A 19,328-nucleotide genomic window follows, 5' to 3' on the forward strand; every position below is an offset into this window, starting at 1 on the left:
CTTTACAATGTTTTGCAGCATTTAACGATGCCTGCTGAGAAAGCCACAATGGCTAAGTGCATGCACCCTCGCAAGCCTGTGCCGCTCAGTGAGATACGGGCTTATAGGGTTTACAGTGAATTGAAAAACAAACACTTTTACTTTTGGTCATACATGTTAAAACTGTCTGCATCATCTGACTTAAGAATATTAAAATATATTTTTTTGAAAAATCATTCCTCTTTTCCCCATCTTATGCCTTTCATTTAATGTTTAATTGTTTCTAAACTTGTCACAGTGCAATATATAGCCAGGGCTGCACTGGACATCTGGCATACAGGGCAGATGCCCGGTGGGCCAACATCTTTTGGGGCAGATGCAGTGCTTTTTAATTATTATTTTCCTCCATTTTACCCCAAGAGACTGGCCCACAATTTAGAGGGACTATTTCATTAATCTATTTCGAATATAGACAGCAAACTAAAGTCAAAATATCATTGTCGATTTTTTTTTGTGCCAGTCCAGTCCTGTATATAGCCAATAGGAGACTGTAGAGACCGAAGGCGTGACCCAATAGTCTCTAAGTTATTTTCCATGTGCGTACACTGTAACAATCAGCAGTGTGGTCACCGTTCGTTTTTGTGTGCATGTGTAGCACTTCTTCGTTTTCTGAGGTGAATGTTTTTTGATGCCGTGGAGGCCTACGATTATTGTAACGTGTGGTGGCGCCGAGCCCATTGTTTTTCTTTTTCGGCTTAATAAAGTGAATCCGTGGACTGCCAATCCTTTTGTTGCTCTCCCGTTTTTTTGCTGCCCTCCTGCCATCCACGGCCGATCGGGCCGCGCACGTTGCAACACGCAGCTACGCACGCATGCTTATGTGCAAACAGTCTACTGGCATCTTCAGCACACAGCCCCCGTCTGTGATAGTTTTCTTGGCTGGATTAGAGTATTGATGTCCTGTTGGACAAAAGTTTTTTTTTTTTTAAGGAATTGGTAAAAGCATCTAAAGAAATCATTGAGAAGAAATATTTCCTATATTTACTAATCTTCAGCCTTGTACAGTAAATCCCAATTGTATGCCTTTAATTACGGGTGCATTCTCCCATTGTTTTCTACTGACCTCTACACTCTACATTTGGGTTCGACTCATATTGCACATGTTGAACAAAGCCTCAAGAAAATGGTTGGAAAATGGTTTACTGTGAGTTGCTCATATGACAGGGGGTTTTATTATAAATAATGTAAAGTTGTTGTTGTTTTTTTTGTTTGTTTCTTTCTTTTGGCAGATACTGGAGTGTGAGAGTGATTTTTTTTACGTGAAATATCAATTTGAATGACAATCAATAAATGGTTTGAAAGCAGTTTTTCTACATTATTTGTATTTTTTTTAATGATTGTTATTGAATATGCAGCTGCACCACTGCTCTAATGTAATATTTACAGTTTAAAAAAAATGTTTACACTTATATGAAAACTAATGTTTAAAATGTATCATCATCTGTAAAGGTAATACATATTAATGATGTGCAAGTTTTATCAAGGAAATAATTTATTTATTTTTATATGGGGAAACATGTATTTGTACAAAGTCATATCAGAACAACACTAAAATCATTTTCGATCTCCTTTACTGGTGTTCAACAATGGAATAACTTAAACTTTGGAGTAACCAACACAGGGACATTGGCTGGCTTAAAAAAAAAAGTATATAGAACTTGTATTCAAAAGATACACTGATCAAAATCCATAAATTCTGATATGATGACATTTGCACATAAGGTCACAATCTGGGTGAAAACCCTGAACTGTAAACAAGGCTTGGCGTTCCTAAACACACACACAGCTGAACCGTTATCTTTCAAGGACTGTTACTCACTTGGGAGCTGTTACGTCTTTGAAAAGCCAGTCTCTATTACTACTACTCCTGATTGCTGAAATAAGTACTGATTCTAGCCTGAAAAACAACATGGAATTAGTAAATTGGTCTTTAAGTGCTCTGGACAAGATCTTCTCAACTATGAGAACTGGACCTAGACAACGCTCATGTCCGGGTGGAACTTAAATGTCTGGATTTGCTGAAGATGGCTAGGGTAGATGGCGGCCGCTATGTCTAGCCTCATTAGAAGTTGGACATCTACCTGTTCATCACGCTGGTGGCTGGGATGCTTCTGCTAGGGATCGGAGCTTTAGTTTTTGAGATCAATGATCCCTGGTGAGGGAAGACCTGGATCGTTTATGTTTTGAAGTTTATTTTTTTCTGAATCTGATTTTGTTTGTTGGCACTTGTAATTAAAGTTTGGCGACTGGCGTCAACTGTTTGCACATTTTCCCCAAATCAAGTTGTAAATTTCATTAAACGTGCAGGCAACGCTGCAGACTACTATGTCAGTTGAACCAATAGGACGCAACGCACGTCGATATGCAACAGCCGTTGTTGGTCACAACAACAGCTGAGCTGTGCGTGGTCACGCTACATGACGAAACATTATACAAAATATGTGCGAAAGGCGCAGCTTCTACGTTTGCAAGTGAGTATACATATTTTGGGAAAACACTAGTGATGCTATTTATATGTTGTATAAAGTTTGGCGACAACTGTTAGCAAGTCTTGCTCAAGCACTTGTGAAGCTCGAGACCTGAAGCTATATTTCCTTGTCGCTGAATATTTATCTTAAATTTGTATTATGTTCATCATCACACAAAGTGTGGGAGGGAAAACAAAAAACAAAAGTTGGTGGAAGTTATGTAGGTTTAAGTGGCAGATGGCCATGCAGCTTCAGACAGTGAAGAGCTTGATAAGCCACACACTCACGGTGACAAGTTTACGTTACGGTTTAGTTCATTAAGGGTATTTTATTGATCTTACAGAAATGTAAATGGCCATAGAGGAAGAGATTGGGGGAGGAACGTATATGATCTAAAAATATGGCCATAGAGGAAGAGATTGGGGGAGGAACGTATATGATCTAAAAATCTGATCCTTTGTAGGATCAGCAAAATGAAAAAAAAAACTACCATGGAACTTTGTTGGACATAAATAATTGTCGAAAACTGCGGCAATGGTGAAGAAGGCCCGGCAGCGGCTCCACTTCTTGAGGGTTCTCAGGAGGGAGAACCTCAACACCCCTTCTACCGCTCCTGCATAGAGTCTGCTGACCTACGCCATCACAGTGTGGTACCCCAGCTGTACTGAGGCAGGGAGTAAGAGGTTGCAGAGAATATAAAAAAACAGCAGAGAAGATCATTGGCTGCTCTTTGCCCTTTCTTCTGGACATCTGCCACTCCCATTGCCTCAGTAGAGCTCAGAATATTATTAAGGACTCTTTTCACCCAGGTCACCATCTCTTTGACCTGTTACCCTGAGGCAGGCGTTACAGGTCACTAAAATCAAGAACAAACAGATTCAAAAACAGTTTTTAATCAAAGAGCTGTTCAACTCGCGAGATGCTGTGACTATCGCGAGACCGGGAATACCCAACATGGCCGCGCCCTGCTGCTAAGATAGAACTAGCTCTATTAAACGATTAAAAAGGAGAATAAAACGCTAAAAGAAACGGTTTTGGATGTCCAATCCCGTAGCATGCGGGAGAATTTAATATTCTCAGGCATATCCGAGAATACCTCTGACAATCCAGAGGTCAGGATTAAAAAAATGATGACGACGTCGTTAAAAATTCCTCAGGAGACGGTAAATAATGTCTCTTTTCACCGGGTACATCGACTTGGAGCCCATAGGGGCAACAAACCCCGTCCTATTATCGTTTTTAAACAGAAATAATTTGTTAAAAGTAAAGGACGGGAGCTTAAAGGGACCTCTTTCGGCATAAATGACCAATTCCCGAGAGAGATTAATGAGCGGCGAAAGGTACTGTTTCCTATAATGAGACAAAATAGGCAGGAGGGTAAACGGACTACGATAGTCGTTGATAAGCTATACATCGATGGCCAACTATTCCGGAACCCCAACTCCACTCCCTGGCTGTTCTAATTGGCATTGGTGGAACTAAACTTAGTTTGATTATTAGATGTATACATATACTGTATATGTGGTTATAAAACCTAAAATATTAATACTCTTTATGTTTAGGCTATATTACAAATATAATATTAATACATAACTATATCTAAAATATATTTAAACAAAAAATCTCGCTTAGGTTAGTTACCAGTTATTGGTGTATTGTTATATGTTTAATACCCCGTTAATTTCCTTCACTTTCACCTCCCTCCCCGTTTTTTCACTGTTATATTAACTTACACGTTACCTCATATTTTACACAAATTATATAAACCACCTAACCACTTTGACTCTATCCTATAACATGCCAATATTAACAAATAGCCCATACAGATATATACACAGGACTGAGTCTATATTGTTTGTATGCATAAATTAGTTCTGGTTTCCTGGAATGTTTGTGGCGCTCGCTCACAGGGAAAAAGAATAACAAATTTAAGACCATCTTTTAAAATTAAAAGCAGATATTTGTCTCCTTCAAGAAACCCACCTACAAAAATCAGAAGAAAAATGACTTATTGATAATAATTTTAGTCAAGTGTACTCTGCCCCTTATAACAGTAGACAAAGAGGAGTCTGTATACTCATACATATTATATTTATTTTTTACTATAAAAAATACAGTAACAGACCCAGAGGGCCGATACATTATAAAACTGTTACAAAAATACATCCTATTATTATTAGCGACCATGCACCAGTCTCCCTTACCCTACAAGTTGATTATACCTTTAAACCACCCCCGACATGGCGTTTTAACATCTCACTGCTAAATGACGCAGAGTTTGACAAAATTATAAGAAGAGAGTGGGCAGACTTTTTGGAAATAAACTTATCTCCATCTCTTCTCTAGGAAGCTGGGAAAGCAGTAATTAGAGGTAAAATTATATCATATTCATCTTATAAAAACAGGATCAAAAATTTGAAAAAGACTCGGAAGATAAAATTAAACAACTGATGGATGAGTACGCAATAAACCCAAATAACCAAATATGGACTGACTTACAAAATACAAAAATACAGTTAGACGATATGCTATCTAAAAAGACCGAGTTTATAATACAACAATTGAGACACAACAACTTTGAATGTAATAAAAAATCAGCCTATACTCAGAAACTAACAAGCCTAACCCTGAGCATATTGAAGCATTCATCAGTAGCTTCAATATAGCTCAGTTAACTACTGATTATAAAGATATGTTAGATGCGCCACTTACTATAAACGAACTGTACAGTGCTCTAGATACTATGCCTAATGGCAGAGCACCTGGTCCGGATGGATATCCTGCTACAATTTTTTAAGCACTTTTGGTTAATGCTTGCTCCACTATTCTTAAGAGTGGTAACAAAAATTTAAAACTAATGGTACATACGCCCACACATGAATACAGCAGCAATTAAACTTTTATTAAAGCCAGAAAAAGACCCCACCCTTCCATCAAGTTACCGTCCGAGTTCACTAATTAACACTGATATTAAAATTATCGCTAAGGCTTTCGCATCGAGATTAGAAACAGTAATCTCGACAATCATTCATAGCGACCAAACAGGCTTTATTAAAGGTCGTCACTCTAATAATAATATTAGGAGGCTCTTTAACCTTATTAGCATGTCACAGCGGCGAGATAAAAAGGGAAGGGGAACATAGATGTGTGTTTCTTTGCACATAGCAGTTATGATGTGCTTTTCTTTCTTATCAAAGTGGTAGTTGCAGTCTTGCTTGCTTGTAATCAGCTTGGACAAGAGTCTGTGCTGGAAATCACAATACACAATGCTTCTTTTGTCATTCGTAACAAAAACCATGTTCTCATTTAAACCCTACTACGGCAAACTTCTGTACCCGTGTGTCTCTCAGGATAACATGATTGTTAATAATTAGAGATGAAAGCCACTAACTATTAAAGCCCTTATCTCACTTAACGGTGCAGGCTTGCGATGGTGCGCGCATGTAGCAAGTGTTATTTTTTCGGCAGGCTTCTTTCATTGTTGCAAAACGTTGCAAAGACACTTGCCACACACTTTCAAACCTTATTTGTACTCTCAAATTACATGATCAAATTTTTCGGCGACAATAAAGACTATGTGAGAGTATTAGGAGGGATTGAGAGTGTCTGGCAAGTGTCTTTACAATGTTTTGCAGCATTTAACGATGCCTGCTGAGAAAGCCACAATGGCTAAGTGCATGCACCCTCGCAAGCCTGTGCCGCTCAGTGAGATACGGGCTTATAGGGTTTACAGTGAATTGAAAAACAAACACTTTTACTTTTGGTCATACATGTTAAAACTGTCTGCATCATCTGACTTAAGAATAAGGTCGTCACTCTAATAATAATATTAGGAGGCTCTTTAACCTTATTAGCATGTCACAGCGGCGAGATAAAAAGGCAGTTATTATATCATTGGATGCAGAAAAAGCTTTCGACAAAGTTAACTGGTCCTTCCTCTTTGCTGTTTTAAATAAATTTGGCTTTGAGAAGTCATTTATTCACTGGGTGTCAGTATTATATGATTCTCCTAAAGCTACAGTTACTACTAATGGGATTATATCTCAGAGTTTTACTCCACAGAGAGGCACAAGACAGGGATGCCGACTGTCCCCTTTATTCTTTGCAATATTTATTGAGCGGCTTGCATTAGCTATACGCCAGGAAAGAAGGGTTCAAGGAATTAACTCTGGGGTAACAGAACACAAAATTAATCTATATGCCGATTATATTTTCTTTTATTTAGAAAAGCCTGCTATTTCATTAGGGGAAGTATTTAACTTAATAACAAAATTCTCACATTTATCAGATTATTCTATTACAGAAAATTCACCCTGCAAGCCAAGACCCACACTACTCATTCCCTAGGTAATTAAAAATATTTAGGTATAAAAATCTCACCTAAATTAACCGATTTAATTCATTTAAACTTTACTCCACTTCTGGATAGCATTTATAGTGACTTGGAGTGCTGGAATAATCTTCCTATTTCTCTAATATTTTTTCTCAATGATTCCATTTAAACCTATACTGCAAAAATTTTGCAATATATGGAGAACAGTTTAGCTCAGCGGGATTGGATAACCGCTGTGTATAAACGAGAGGTCACGTGATTCTTATGTGTGTCTGTTGTGTGGCCATATGTGTTAACCTATTGAACTATTATACTAAAAGTGAGACGTCACTGTATTGATAAATATTAATACTACTTGCGTAGAATAGAAACCGAAAGTAAAAAATAGCCTATAAACAAAATGGAGGCGATTTCGACCCGGATACAGAATGGTTTGTCCTGAATGCGCTTCCGGTTCATAGTCGGGACTTGTGAGTCGCAGCCATGCGGAAGAATGAAAAACGTCGATGAAAAACGAAAAAACAAACTATGGATCGATTGTATAAAAAGCTTTCGCTGGACAAAATGGTACGTCAGACTTTTGTATTTTCTTTGTTGGTAATGATGTAGTGGCTGAATTTGATGCTAAAATGACTCATTTGTGGAGCAGTTTACGGGTGATTTGTTCGAAGTTAACCCGTTTACTGAAATCACCGTACAAAACTGCGGTTTAAATGCCATAAGATTTGTAGACAACGAATTGGTAGAATAAAACCGTTTATTATTTTCTAATGATTAAAGAGTGTGTGCGTATGTATTTGAGTGTGTGACCTAGCTTCTAAAAGGTGGGGGCTATTATTGTGATTGTGAGTGAGAAATGTGATTTTGTTTGTTTTTCTTCAATATCTTTAACTAAGTTTGGTGTTGTTTTTGTGTGAGATGAGACTGTTGTGATAGTGGCGTTTGTTTTATTAATAGGAATGTGATAAAATAGGTTTTGCGATGTATAATGTTAAGACCCCCCCCCCCCCCCCCCCCCGTTTCTAGGTTAGAAGAAAAGGAGGGGGCTGTGGGTTAGAGCATAATGTGTCCTCGTAATGGGACTTTTTCTTCTTCTTTTTTTTAGGTAAGAGAGGAATGATAAAAGATAAAAAATAAGTAATAGTATTTGAAAGATATTGTTGAGTTTTTGTAGAAGAATATTAAATTAGTGTTTTTTTTTTTTTTTTTTTTTTTTTTTTAGTGACTGAGCCAATAGTCTTTTACACTTTAATGATTGATGAAGATGGTTAATTTGTTAACTTTCCCTTTTCGGGACAAATGAATAAAGAATAATGATAAAATAATGGTATTTTGTTTGAGCTGTGTTGAGTTGACATGGTTATGCCTACATCTGTACAGCTGTGGCTAGAAGTAAGATAGTTGAATAAGAAGTTATAAATGTTTTTGAAATTGACATAATGATAATGATTTTTAATATTTGTTTTTTCTCTGAGTGTGTCATTTCAGAAACTGATGTTTGAGTTCCAAGGCAGATGAGGGTTTGATGGCCTTCACTGATTACAAACTGCGAACGGGATGCGCCCCAGCTGCTGATACGTTGTATTTGCAAGTATTGCTAGTAGCTATTTTGAAGGGGTATTTAAAAAATAAATAAAAAAAAGGCTGTTTTTTACGAAACATTTTTGAAAAAGCAGGAAGTGAACTGTCTTGCTATGATCCCATTTCCTCAGTCTGGCATTGTAGTGCATTGGATCAGCCGGATGCATTCGTTGGTCGAGGTGAGCGCCTGGAAGGACCGAAAATGTGTCATCGGGTCCACATTGCAGACAGCGTCTGAATGGATGTGGCAGAGATCAAAGGTCAAAAGCCGCAGAGCAACAGTCTTCTCCTCCTGTGCCTAAAAAACATGATGCTCAACTTCCACAATGCCCAGTGACTGTGTACAAGCCTCATTACAGATGTCTCCTCTCATCGAACTTTGTCTGACACAGCCCCGCCCTGAACATTGACTTTTGAAAGCTGGTGGTCTGACTGGGATGCGACCCTTCAATCAGTGAAATGCTGCACGGTATATGCAAGGCATTTTTAATGTGTTGAATGGGGAACTGTGATCTTTAGCAAGATATTTCAGGAAATTGAAAACGACATATGTGAATTTGAAATGAGGGATTGAGAAAATTTATTTCAATCTGTAGCCTACTAAATTTTTGCCTATATTTTTGGGAGAATCAGTTTCTGAATTGGTACAATGGGAATTTTATTAATATGATATGATACGATATACTTTTATTTTCCCCGTGAACTTTTTTGGACTTCGTCCAGCTGCAGCTACAGTATATAAAAATAATAGAATAAAATGAGTAGTAATAAGTAAAAGGCTAACTAAGAAGTTTTCACAGTGGTATATATTATCTAAGTATAGGTTTTATATACATAATATTGAACCATGCATCTTATCGTACTGAGTTGATGCTATTTCATAAATAATAGCGAGTTTGATGGTTAATTTTAGATTTTATTTTTATTTTTTTCACAGCACTGTGATTTATGAATCCCAGAAATATTTTGTGTGCTGTGTTTTTTATGAGCCCCGCTAATATGTGAAAGAGTTGAGGTTGATTAGCAGTTTAAATAATTTTTAGTTTGCTTAACTCTAGGAGAATTAGATTAATATGGTTACCTCTATTTTTTATGGCCCCAAAGTCATCATATATTAGTGTCTTAAATTGTATCTGCTTGTGCTCATTTTTATTGTAGTGTTTTGTAGTTTTTTCGTTTACCTCATAGCCTGATTTAGAGGGTTGTGTTATTTACGACGTCTTTTGAGTTATGAGGTCTCTATTTTATCCTCCCTTTATCTTGACGTGTTTGAAAAAAATCAGTGGATCTTTGTCAAAATGAGGGAGTTTATGTTTAAGAAATTAACCAATGTAGACGAATTAGTAGATTAAAAAATGAAAAGGTTTTGAAGTGATAATCCACAGTTTGAATATGAAGAAATCTACCAGAGGAAATCGAACAGCAAAGTAAGTCTGAAGCAAGCAAGGACAATAATGCATATTCGCCGGATGAAGGTAATTATATTATATTATATCTTTTATTTTAGAAAAATGTAATGTTTGGAGCCCAGTGTTTGCAAAAGAGTATAGATAATATGAATATATGTGAGCTTTTTCCAGGATATCATGATTCGGCCGGTCATGGGATTCTGGGAAGAGAATATATGATATGCTAGTAAAATGATTCCTTTCAGGATGGTGAAAGGCACAGTTATGCAAATTTAGAACAAATTTAGTCATGGTAAAAAATTACCTATTATTGAACAAAACCTATTTGAAAAATAAATATTTACAAGCTCTGTCTTATATTAATGAATGAGCGAATGTCATTCAACTCAATCAAAGGCTGGGCTCTATTTTAATGTCACAAAAATAGATATTTTCCTGTTCCAACAGCACAGGACCTACGGATCTTAACCAAATAACATTTACTAATCCCAACTAACAAAAACTATCAGGGTTTTTCCTCCAAATAAAATTTATGTGAGTTTATGAGAAACTAAAAATGAAAAGTTTCTGCACGCAGGAGAACGGCCCCAGGGGGTCGGAGAGGAAATCTTGTGCAGTTCGCTGCACAGAAAGAAGGATGGAGACGACATTCCACATCTGGTCTACAAGGCTTCCGGAGACGTGCCAGGCTCAGCTATCTCATCAACTGATGATCATCAATCTTATCACCTCCGACCTGGGAGCCACGTCAGCTGACCCAGTGTTCGGTTCTGGAGCGGCCGTTTCGACATCATTCGACATCGTTTTGACATCATTCAACGGATCAAGTCAAGTGCCTTTTCCTGGGCAATCATCACGAGAATCACATTTGCAGGCAATCTATTCTGGGGATCTGCAAAAAGCTGACAACGTCATCTTCTCATTCAACAAAGAACTTCATCACGAGATGGCTTCAAAGAACACATATTCGTCTGCCGATACATTGCGACACTTTTTAATGAACAACATTTTATGTTAAGCCTCACATATGCTATGCTTATTCCACTAAAAATCTTTTAAATGTATCAAATTGTTTTTTAATGTCATATGATTGCTAAACTACCTCCTCTCCTGCTAAAGGGATGTTTTAATGATAATTATTTTTACCACACAACCATTGAAAAAAATGTTTTAATGTGTTGAGCTCTCATGAGCTCAAATGAGGGAATGTTAAGTTATTAACATTGTTTTTCAGTTTCAATTTATATTTTAGCCGTTTTGGATTTAGTTATAGCAGTATGGCTCAATGAATAGAATTGTATCTGTCTCACTCTCAGAAGAAGGGCAACAAGTTCTTCCACTGCTATCTTGAAGGGAGTCTGGTACCGGTCTCTGTCGGAAGAGGGGAGGCACAGGCTGATGATTGTTTTTCTCTAATCTGATTTATACCTATGGGAACTTGCTGAACTCGCTGAGGGAGGAGAGAGGGATTATCTTGTATTCACTGAGTTGTAAACAAATGTACTGTGGGCTGATGGGAGGAGACTTTTCGTATTCACCCACTTTTCAATAAATAATGATGTGCCTGAGAAGAGGACACACAATCTGAACACACTGCTTGAGAGAGTTCAATTGTTGTCATCAGAAGCTTCTGTTTTAATGATACCTTTGCAAAGGGACTTCTTCACCAGAATCTCACCATTCAGTTAATTGAACACGCAAAGAGTAGAATATAAATATTGTCTACTCTAACACACGCTTCTGATTTCGGCTTTTATCACGCTCTCAATTTCGTCGCGCAGTGACATAAGTAGCTCTTGTTTGAAGGCTTGAGTGGTCAGTGTCGCAGTTTTGTTGTCCGGGGCTGTTTTATCACTTTCGTCCGGGGACGAGCTGGGGCCATCAGGCCTCGCATGCAACAAAGTTGCAATGCGTGTTTTCGAAAACTTGCCAGCCATTTGTCGCCCTCTGACTTGAGTGCAAAATCAAAATACAACTCAAAGACAAAAAGCGTAGTCTGTCAAAAAGTGTCGTTTTTAAATGAAAGTTCTGCGGAGTTCAACCAGACACGTCTATTCCATTACTCGGCTCAACAGCGCCCCCGATAGTGATATTTTGTGTAATTATCTAATCTATTTTATCTAATTCCCATTCCTACAGTGATTTTATAAAATTTGGTCTTAATTTAGTCTTAATGGACAGCTATTGTTGTTTCACCTGCTTTTGCAGAAACGCAAGTGGACTGTTTGCCTGTTCCCGGCTGTAGAACTGGTCGCACTGTGACAGATTTCTTGATAGGGTCGCTTCTACAGCAACATCCTTCCTTCTGTTGACCAAGAATTCAGTTAAACATTGGCCGTGCAATGTGCTCTGAAAGAAGAAAAAAATTAATATAAGTCCTCGTAAAATGATGGTGCATTTTGACATAATAGAAACCTGGAGTCTGCTCCCCTCTTCATCCGTGACTGCAACTATTAGAGCAGAGATGATTCCTCTCTTTACATTGATGATGTTCACAGGTTCATTAGGCTCGGGGTACAGCTGAACACTTGTGATGTGCTGCACTGAAAACTTCAGAGGGTTTCTAGTGTTGCAAAAGTCAGACCGTATAAACTATATTGTGGAAAATGTGTAAGGATTTTTTTTGTTATTAAACAACAGACGTTTGTTTGACCCTTTTATGAATGCACTTATTTGCATATATTACTAAAGTACGGTAGGATAGGATATTATTGAAAATGATAGTAGTGTTCCATTATTGAATTAAATAAAAATTAGGGATTCATTTGTGGATTCTGAAGTGACAGACTGTAGCACAACCCGTGTAACAACCTACTGCATATACACATACAGCAGGTTCAGTATATAATATACAGGTATGTATTCAATTTACTGTCACTATAATTAATCTACCTAATTAATCACATGACTTCTTCTTATCCTCACCTTTCCATGTTTGCCTGGAAGAACCCTGAGCCAGAAGACTGTTTGTACACTGGTTGTCCCTGAGGATCAATGGCCGATACTTCGCTGAGAGTGCAATCCATAGTGCGCATGACAAATCCACAAATCTGAGGAACTTCAATCTCTACCTAAATATACAAAGTAGAAAATTAGTCACTCCTACCTGAGCTGTCATTTTAGTGTGCCGGAGGCATTAGTGTGTCCCAGTGATCCTGGGAACTAGGTTGTAGGGTGTGGTGTCTTGAGGAGGGTTGGCCTGTCTTCCTCGCTTGAGTTGCCCCTAATGATAGGCACTGAGCAGGCGTGGGCATATTTATTGCTCCACGGTTTGGTGCCTGCATGTGGGGTTTACCCCGATAGACGTGATTATAACCCCCCTTCACTAAAGGGTAGGGGGGATGGGTTCTGATTGCTGTGTCTACGCATTAAACAACAGTTCAGAGTATACATGCTTATTGGGGTCCTTGGAAGTGATGCTGAAGAACATTCCTGCTCGGGGAACAGCAATTCTCACATGGGCAAAGACAGTGAAACTGTGACGGAAAGGCCTCCCGTATCTGAACCAAAGTGCTAAAGGTCCCTGCTAAAGGGAATTAGCTATGAGACCCCAGACGAATTTCTCACACAAGCCCCCGTCGTCATGTTATTGATTGTGTGTGAGTCTGTGTGTGCGTGTGTGTGTGTGTGGGGGGGGGGGGTGCGTGCGCGTGCGTGTGTGTGTTTTAGGGGTGGTAAGCACAAGAAAATGGGTGGAGGATGGATGGATGGATAAAGAATGAGTCAGTTTGTTTGTGGATCTCACTCTGCTTCATCTATCCTTCCTTCCTTCCTTTAGTCCTTCCTCTGGTCTCTTGATGTCTCCCTAATCCTGTTGGAATTAAAATGTATCTGGGGTTGGTAACAGATTCTGGATTTGGAACTCTGTGGGTGGAGGGTGATGCCTGGTTGGTATTGGTATTGGACTTCTTCCGGTCTCCTGACAACTTCACGACTCTGGTGGGACTCTGAAGTATCCGGTTAAGGTGAAGGGTTTCAGGTGAATTAAAGAACACAAACTCGCATGCGACTCGGGAAGGCTGCCGAATGAATAATACTGAGCTCTCAAAAATAGATAAATAAAGTTTAAGTAAAACAGACAAGGTGAGATCAGAACATTTTCCCAGATAAAAGATACATAGTAAAACAATATTTACCTGACAAGTAACTTTAGAACCATTCTTCAGATTGGCAGTGCCCACCACACCATTCCTGCTCTCCGTGATATACTGGTAAGTGTATTTCTTATTGACCTTAAATCTGGATGTAACTGCAGTAACATGTTATTACGTGGTTAGATCAATTCTGTAATGTCTTTAAAATCATTTGCATTTATTTAGTGTTGATAAATAAGAAATGTTAAGATTGCTGGAAATTGCATGTAATAAAGATACACATACACAGCCACATACACAAGATCCAATATGCAAATAACAATGGCATTTGGAGGCTTCAACATTGTCAGGAGATTAGATCAATGCATTAATAGTGTAAAGATTGCACTTTCTGTATTTGTACTTATCTAAAAATATAACCACAAACAAACTGACAAACCTACAATAATAAAAATATGTACTTACTTGTGGACATAATAATGCTGATTTTAATTGGTTAATGGAAGTCATTTTAAACTAAAAAGGAAATGTTTCCGGAGTTAAAAGCGTCTGTACGCTGGTGGCTGCTGCGTCAAACTTCATACATACTGCAATCAATAGAAACAGTAAGTTAAAAAATGTGTGCAATTGTAAAGCTTTTTGTACACTGTATAGTTTAGTTAAAGGGCTATGTAGGTGCAATCCATTAATCATTCACAATTTTGATCAAACTGGATTTTATTACGTTTGTTCAACGACTTGATTCATGTTTCATGTAATAAGACGATTAAGTATAGTTACTACAACAAACTACCACTTGTTCTACCACCCATAACAATAATATTACTTGTAATAATAGCAACAATAACAACATCTGCATGTAAATCAATATTTACTCAGCTAATACTTTTTTTTTTTTTTTACTTCTAGACAATTTGGCCCATGATTTGGCAACTTTGACTTCATTTTGCCCTCTGTGAGTTCTAATTGGGCAAAGCTTCCTATCCACCCATTTTCTGAAACGCTTATCCTTACTAGGATACAATATGTCATTGTCCAATTAATTGTAACCAGCACAAACTTCTGCTGCTGCTTGTGTCTCTTGAAAATAGATCAGATGCTTATTAGTTTAGTAGAGCCATCATTGATTTGTTATTATTTGCTATGTTTTACCGCACACTGTAAAAATTTGAAACAGAATTTTGATGTTTATATTAGTTGATTTTTCAGATGTTTCCTATAATTTTAAAAATATAATTCAATTTTCACAATATTTCTGTTCTTTAACTGAGAAAGGCATTAGAAAGCCATATATTTATTGTTAAAATATGTTCACAAACAGCCCTGGCCTGGGCCATCTGAAGCAGCGGGAAAATTCCCAGTGGGCCGCCAGAGGGCATTATTCATTTGGGGCCGTGGGTTTGTGTCAAAATCGCACAGGCAGCGGCCTGCACATCTACTTTGAAATCAGTAAATAAAGAGCGTCCACATCATCTTAATATGACTGTCTCATTATCAAATGTAATTTCAAAGCCTCTTACATAGGCCATTACATTATATGTGCACTGACAACCTATTTTTTTTTAAACTCATTTTCTTACCAAGTTACAAAAAATGTATACCAAAAGTAACTAAACTTTAATCCACAAATAGCAACAATAACACTGTAAAAAAAAAAAGTTTAAAAAAGCGGTGGCGGGGCTAAGTGGTAGAGTGGTCGTCTAGTATCCCCTAGATCAGAGGTGGGCATCGAGGGCCAGAGTCCTGCAGGTTTTGCATGTTGCCCTTCTCCAACACAGCTGATATATGATCAGCTCATCAGCAAGCTCTGCATAACGGCCTCACGACTCTGGCTGGATTCTGAAGTGTTCGGTTTAGGTGAACGGTATGGGATTTTTTAATAGGTTTTAGGTGAACTAATGCATACACACACGCACACACACACGCACATGCACACACACACACCCACATACAAAATAAAAATGTATTTAAAAAAATAAAATAATAATAATAATAAATTAATAAATTAATAAAAAAAAAAAGAGCAATGATGATGACATCCCAAAAAAAAAAAAAAAACTAAATAATAATAAGCAAGCTCTGCATAAGCCTGATAACGATCCTGTTGATTGGAATCAGCTTGTGTTGGAAGTGAGAAACCTCCAAAATCTGCAGGACTCCGACCCTTGAGGACCGAGATTGCCCACCTCTGCCCTAGGTAGTGTTTTTTTTTTGTGACCTTGTCAAAGTATCCTTGAGCAAGATATTGAACTCCTGATGCTGCGTCATCAGAAGGTGAATGATTAGTCAAAATGTAAAGCAATTTGAGGACCTCGTAAGGTAGAAAACCACTGTATAAATGAATTACCATAATGGTGAATTGTTGCAATTTTAAACCCAATATCTAGTTTTTCAACAGCATTTGACATGTTTTGAAAGATTAATCACATTATTTTTTTGTGTCATAGTGTTATTTTACATCAAACACAAATTATTATACAAGCTCCTTCCATAAAATCACGTCATTAAAAACAACTAATAACAGCACATTTCTTTAATTTTAAGCATTACTATTCATAATACAGTGTTTACTTACTATATTTTTAGGTATTTTAATTGTTTCAAAATGGGTTTTTTTCTAATTAAACATTAAAAACAACCTGAAAATAATGCAAAATCTCGTTGAGACTACAACTACATACTGTATTTTAATTATGGGGGGGGGGGGTGTATTTTTAAGAGAAGTAAGTAAGAATAACTTTCTGTTATTTTACACTGTACCGTTTTTTTTTCAACATGTCTTTTTTTATTGCAGTGCACTTGACCTGTACGCATGCACATGCACATCTATGTACAAATGCATAGAATAACTGCAATTAAAATACCTTCCTTTACAATAGACAATTTAAAGAATATTGAGTTACATTAGTATATTGTAAAATTTGTGTTAAGATCAACTTACATAAACAGGTTGATGGGTTCTCATTACTGCCATTGTCTTGCTCTGGGGAGGGGGGAAACATTTTATAGTATACTATATGTGTAGTATGCTAAATATTTCACGTAGTTTAGATTGAAAAGACATTGGAAATACAACAAGAACATTTTAAAAATAACAAGAGTATATTAATCAAAGTGTAACCAAGGTGATAATCTTTAGTTACAAGTTACTATGGCCTGCTTTTGTGCATCAGTATGGCAGCGATTCCTTTTTAAAGTTTTAATTGAAAAGATTTGTGACAGATATCTTTAGGCAGATGCTGTCAAATTGCCATATCTCGGTGAACCTGTACCATTATGCCTTTGCTAATTGAAAATTGAATTACTTACGAGCCAGTGTGTAACTGCTCAGTAGCATGAGCAGATATATCTTGCTATGTCCCATCGTGGGGTTAAATAATCTCTTTATTCTGTACTCCCAGTTGTAGTCTTTTTACACTCACATTTCTGTGTGGAGCTTTTTTTTTTCTTTTCTTTTATTAGTTCAGTACCTCTGTACAATCAATAGAAAAACAAAGTCTGGGAGGGGAGTGCAAAGTTCAAACTTTGATTGTGTGCATTGCTAGTGAAAATCAGCTTTTCTTGGTGGCCCTTACAAGTACTTTGCATATTAGCATGATTACTGCTGTTTTGTGGCTTATATTGCTTTAAAAATGTATTCCGATACAGTTATTAGTTAATCATATAAAAAAATAAAAAAATAGTAACATAATCCAAGTACCATAATATCAAAGTAATATAACAAGTAATATGTAGCTTGGTTACTTTTAATGTCTTTAGGGTTACTCCAATATATTTGTCCACATCTACAAGATGCACGATTTGTACAAGTATTATTAGTTTTACTGGCAACTTTATTGTATGGTAGGACATACGTGTGTGTGTGTGGGGGGGGGGGGGGGGGGGGTGTGCGTGTGTGTGTGTGTGTGTGTGTGTAATATCTTATTTTGAAAATCGGCCTTTTATTATTATTTTTTTTATTTATGAAAATCGGCCTTTTATTATGAAAACAGGATGTCGTTCTCCGCGCCAGCGTCTATATATCCTTCACCCATACTAACGTACATCCTAGAAAACGGTGGACAGAAAGGGCGAACTTGAAATGAAGAGCAGCGTGCTGGCTTGACTTCCTAAAAAGAAGAGGCGGTTAGCGAAAGAGGGGCTGTCAAAGCGGATCAACCATTCCGTGTATGGACGGCAAGAAAGAACAGGAAGGAAGGTAGGCTAAATAAGTAACGAAACAAATTATGCAGACGCACACTCAACGTACACACTTTGGACAAGTGGACTGGGTTATCATTTCATATGTAAACATAATGTTGGGTTTTATTTATTTTATTTGTTCTGTTTTGATAAAAAAAATAAAAATAATAAACCTCGTGAAAATCGATTAAGAAAAGCTAAGACTTAATTTCAATGTCAATGAATTGCTTTTGATTGGAACATTGTCCCTACTAATAATAATTAGCCGTACTGCATTAGTGTATCTAGTGTGTCCTCGGCTGCTCAATATCTGCTAGGAGCACTAACATGTAAACAGAAGATTGCATGTGCCGGCGAAAAGTACGAAGAAACGACGAGTTTAATTTGTATTGGAAGTGAATGGTAGGGCCGACAGGAGAAAAGGGGAAAACGATAAAATGTTAATAATGTTTGTCTTAAGTTCAGTGTTCAACATTAAACTTGCTACCCTTGCACACTCGTACGATCCAATACAATTGTTTTGTTTTCAATTCAAACTATATCAGACCTGTACAGCTTGTATTTCATTTGTAATGCATTTCTCCTTTTAGTACTGCAAGTATAGTGACCATTATATGTTAATACAAATATGACGTCACTTTCTGGATTAAACAAAAAGTGAATTCCTTTTGTCTGCACTAATGTCCAGGTAAAACATGCTGTCAGCTGTCAAAGGCGCAAGGCTCTCCTTAAGATTCTTCAGGAGTGTCTGTAACAAAGGTAAAACACTTAAAAAAAAAAATAATACAAATATGAATAAAGTGCAACTTCAGCACTGTCGCAACATAAATTTAGCTTGAAATCAAACTGCCTGTCACAGCCAACACTCACCTCACTCACTCGTTGCACATTAGTAATTTTGTAAACATGAATGCAGTGTTGATATGTACATCATGCAATGAATAACCTGAAGAATACTTTTTAATGTCATACACTGACATGACTTAACTGAAAATGATAGAGTTACAGTACGGGTATAATACAGTAAAATGTACTACAACCGTGGCAATTGACTACCGTACATGTATATGCTATACAACAGAGGTAGGGAACTCCGACCCTCGAGAGCCGCTGTCCTGCTTGTTTTAGATGTATCCCTCCTCCAACACAGATTCAAATGATCAAATCATCAGCAAGCTCTGCAAAAGCCTGATAACTATCGTTATCATTGAATCAGCTGTGT

At 37.3% G+C, this 19,328-nt stretch overlaps 2 protein-coding genes across 14 annotated transcripts in view; one reads left to right on the forward strand and one right to left on the reverse strand.

The window, feature by feature from the left end:
• Positions 1-42: 42 nt before the first annotated feature.
• LOC147163266 (apolipoprotein B-100-like) lies at positions 43-17,340 on the reverse strand. Of its 8 annotated transcripts, none has more exons than XM_086095521.1 (7): positions 17,234-17,340; positions 16,866-16,907; positions 14,390-14,511; positions 13,967-14,079; positions 12,756-12,901; positions 12,027-12,393; positions 43-5,754 (listed from the first exon to the last, which is right to left on the reverse strand). In XM_086095521.1, exons 3-7 carry the CDS (start codon positions 14,397-14,399, stop codon positions 5,569-5,571), a joined length of 822 nt encoding a protein of 273 aa, XP_085951647.1. In that variant the 5' UTR covers positions 14,400-14,511; positions 16,866-16,907; positions 17,234-17,340; the 3' UTR covers positions 43-5,568. The 8 variants fall into 8 exon arrangements, with proteins under 8 accessions (XP_085951647.1, XP_085951644.1, XP_085951642.1 ...); XM_086095518.1 differs by lacking the exon at positions 14,390-14,511 and having other exon boundaries at positions 12,027-12,179; positions 12,246-12,393; positions 17,234-17,328; XM_086095524.1 differs by lacking the exon at positions 14,390-14,511 and having other exon boundaries at positions 5,635-5,749; positions 12,027-12,135; positions 12,246-12,393; positions 17,234-17,328.
• Positions 17,341-17,944: 604 nt separating this feature from the next.
• dglucy (D-glutamate cyclase) overlaps positions 17,945-19,328 on the forward strand; it is a 44,123-nt gene continuing 42,739 nt past the window's right edge. For all 6 annotated transcript variants that reach the window (XR_015097143.1, XR_015097146.1, XR_015097144.1 and 3 more), the window contains exons 1-2: positions 17,945-18,122; positions 18,795-18,865. Coding sequence is in view for 2 of the 6 variants with exons in the window: in XM_086095354.1 (XP_085951480.1) it covers positions 18,802-18,865 (64 nt within the window). In the remaining 4 variants the exon portion in view is untranslated. The remainder of the gene's footprint in view (positions 18,123-18,794; positions 18,866-19,328) is intronic.

Source organism: Leptonotus elevatus, chromosome 14, assembly GCF_054856555.1.
Source record: "Leptonotus elevatus isolate MCC_2025b chromosome 14, RoL_Lele_1.0, whole genome shotgun sequence".
Classification (NCBI taxonomy): Eukaryota; Metazoa; Chordata; class Actinopteri; order Syngnathiformes; family Syngnathidae; genus Leptonotus; species Leptonotus elevatus.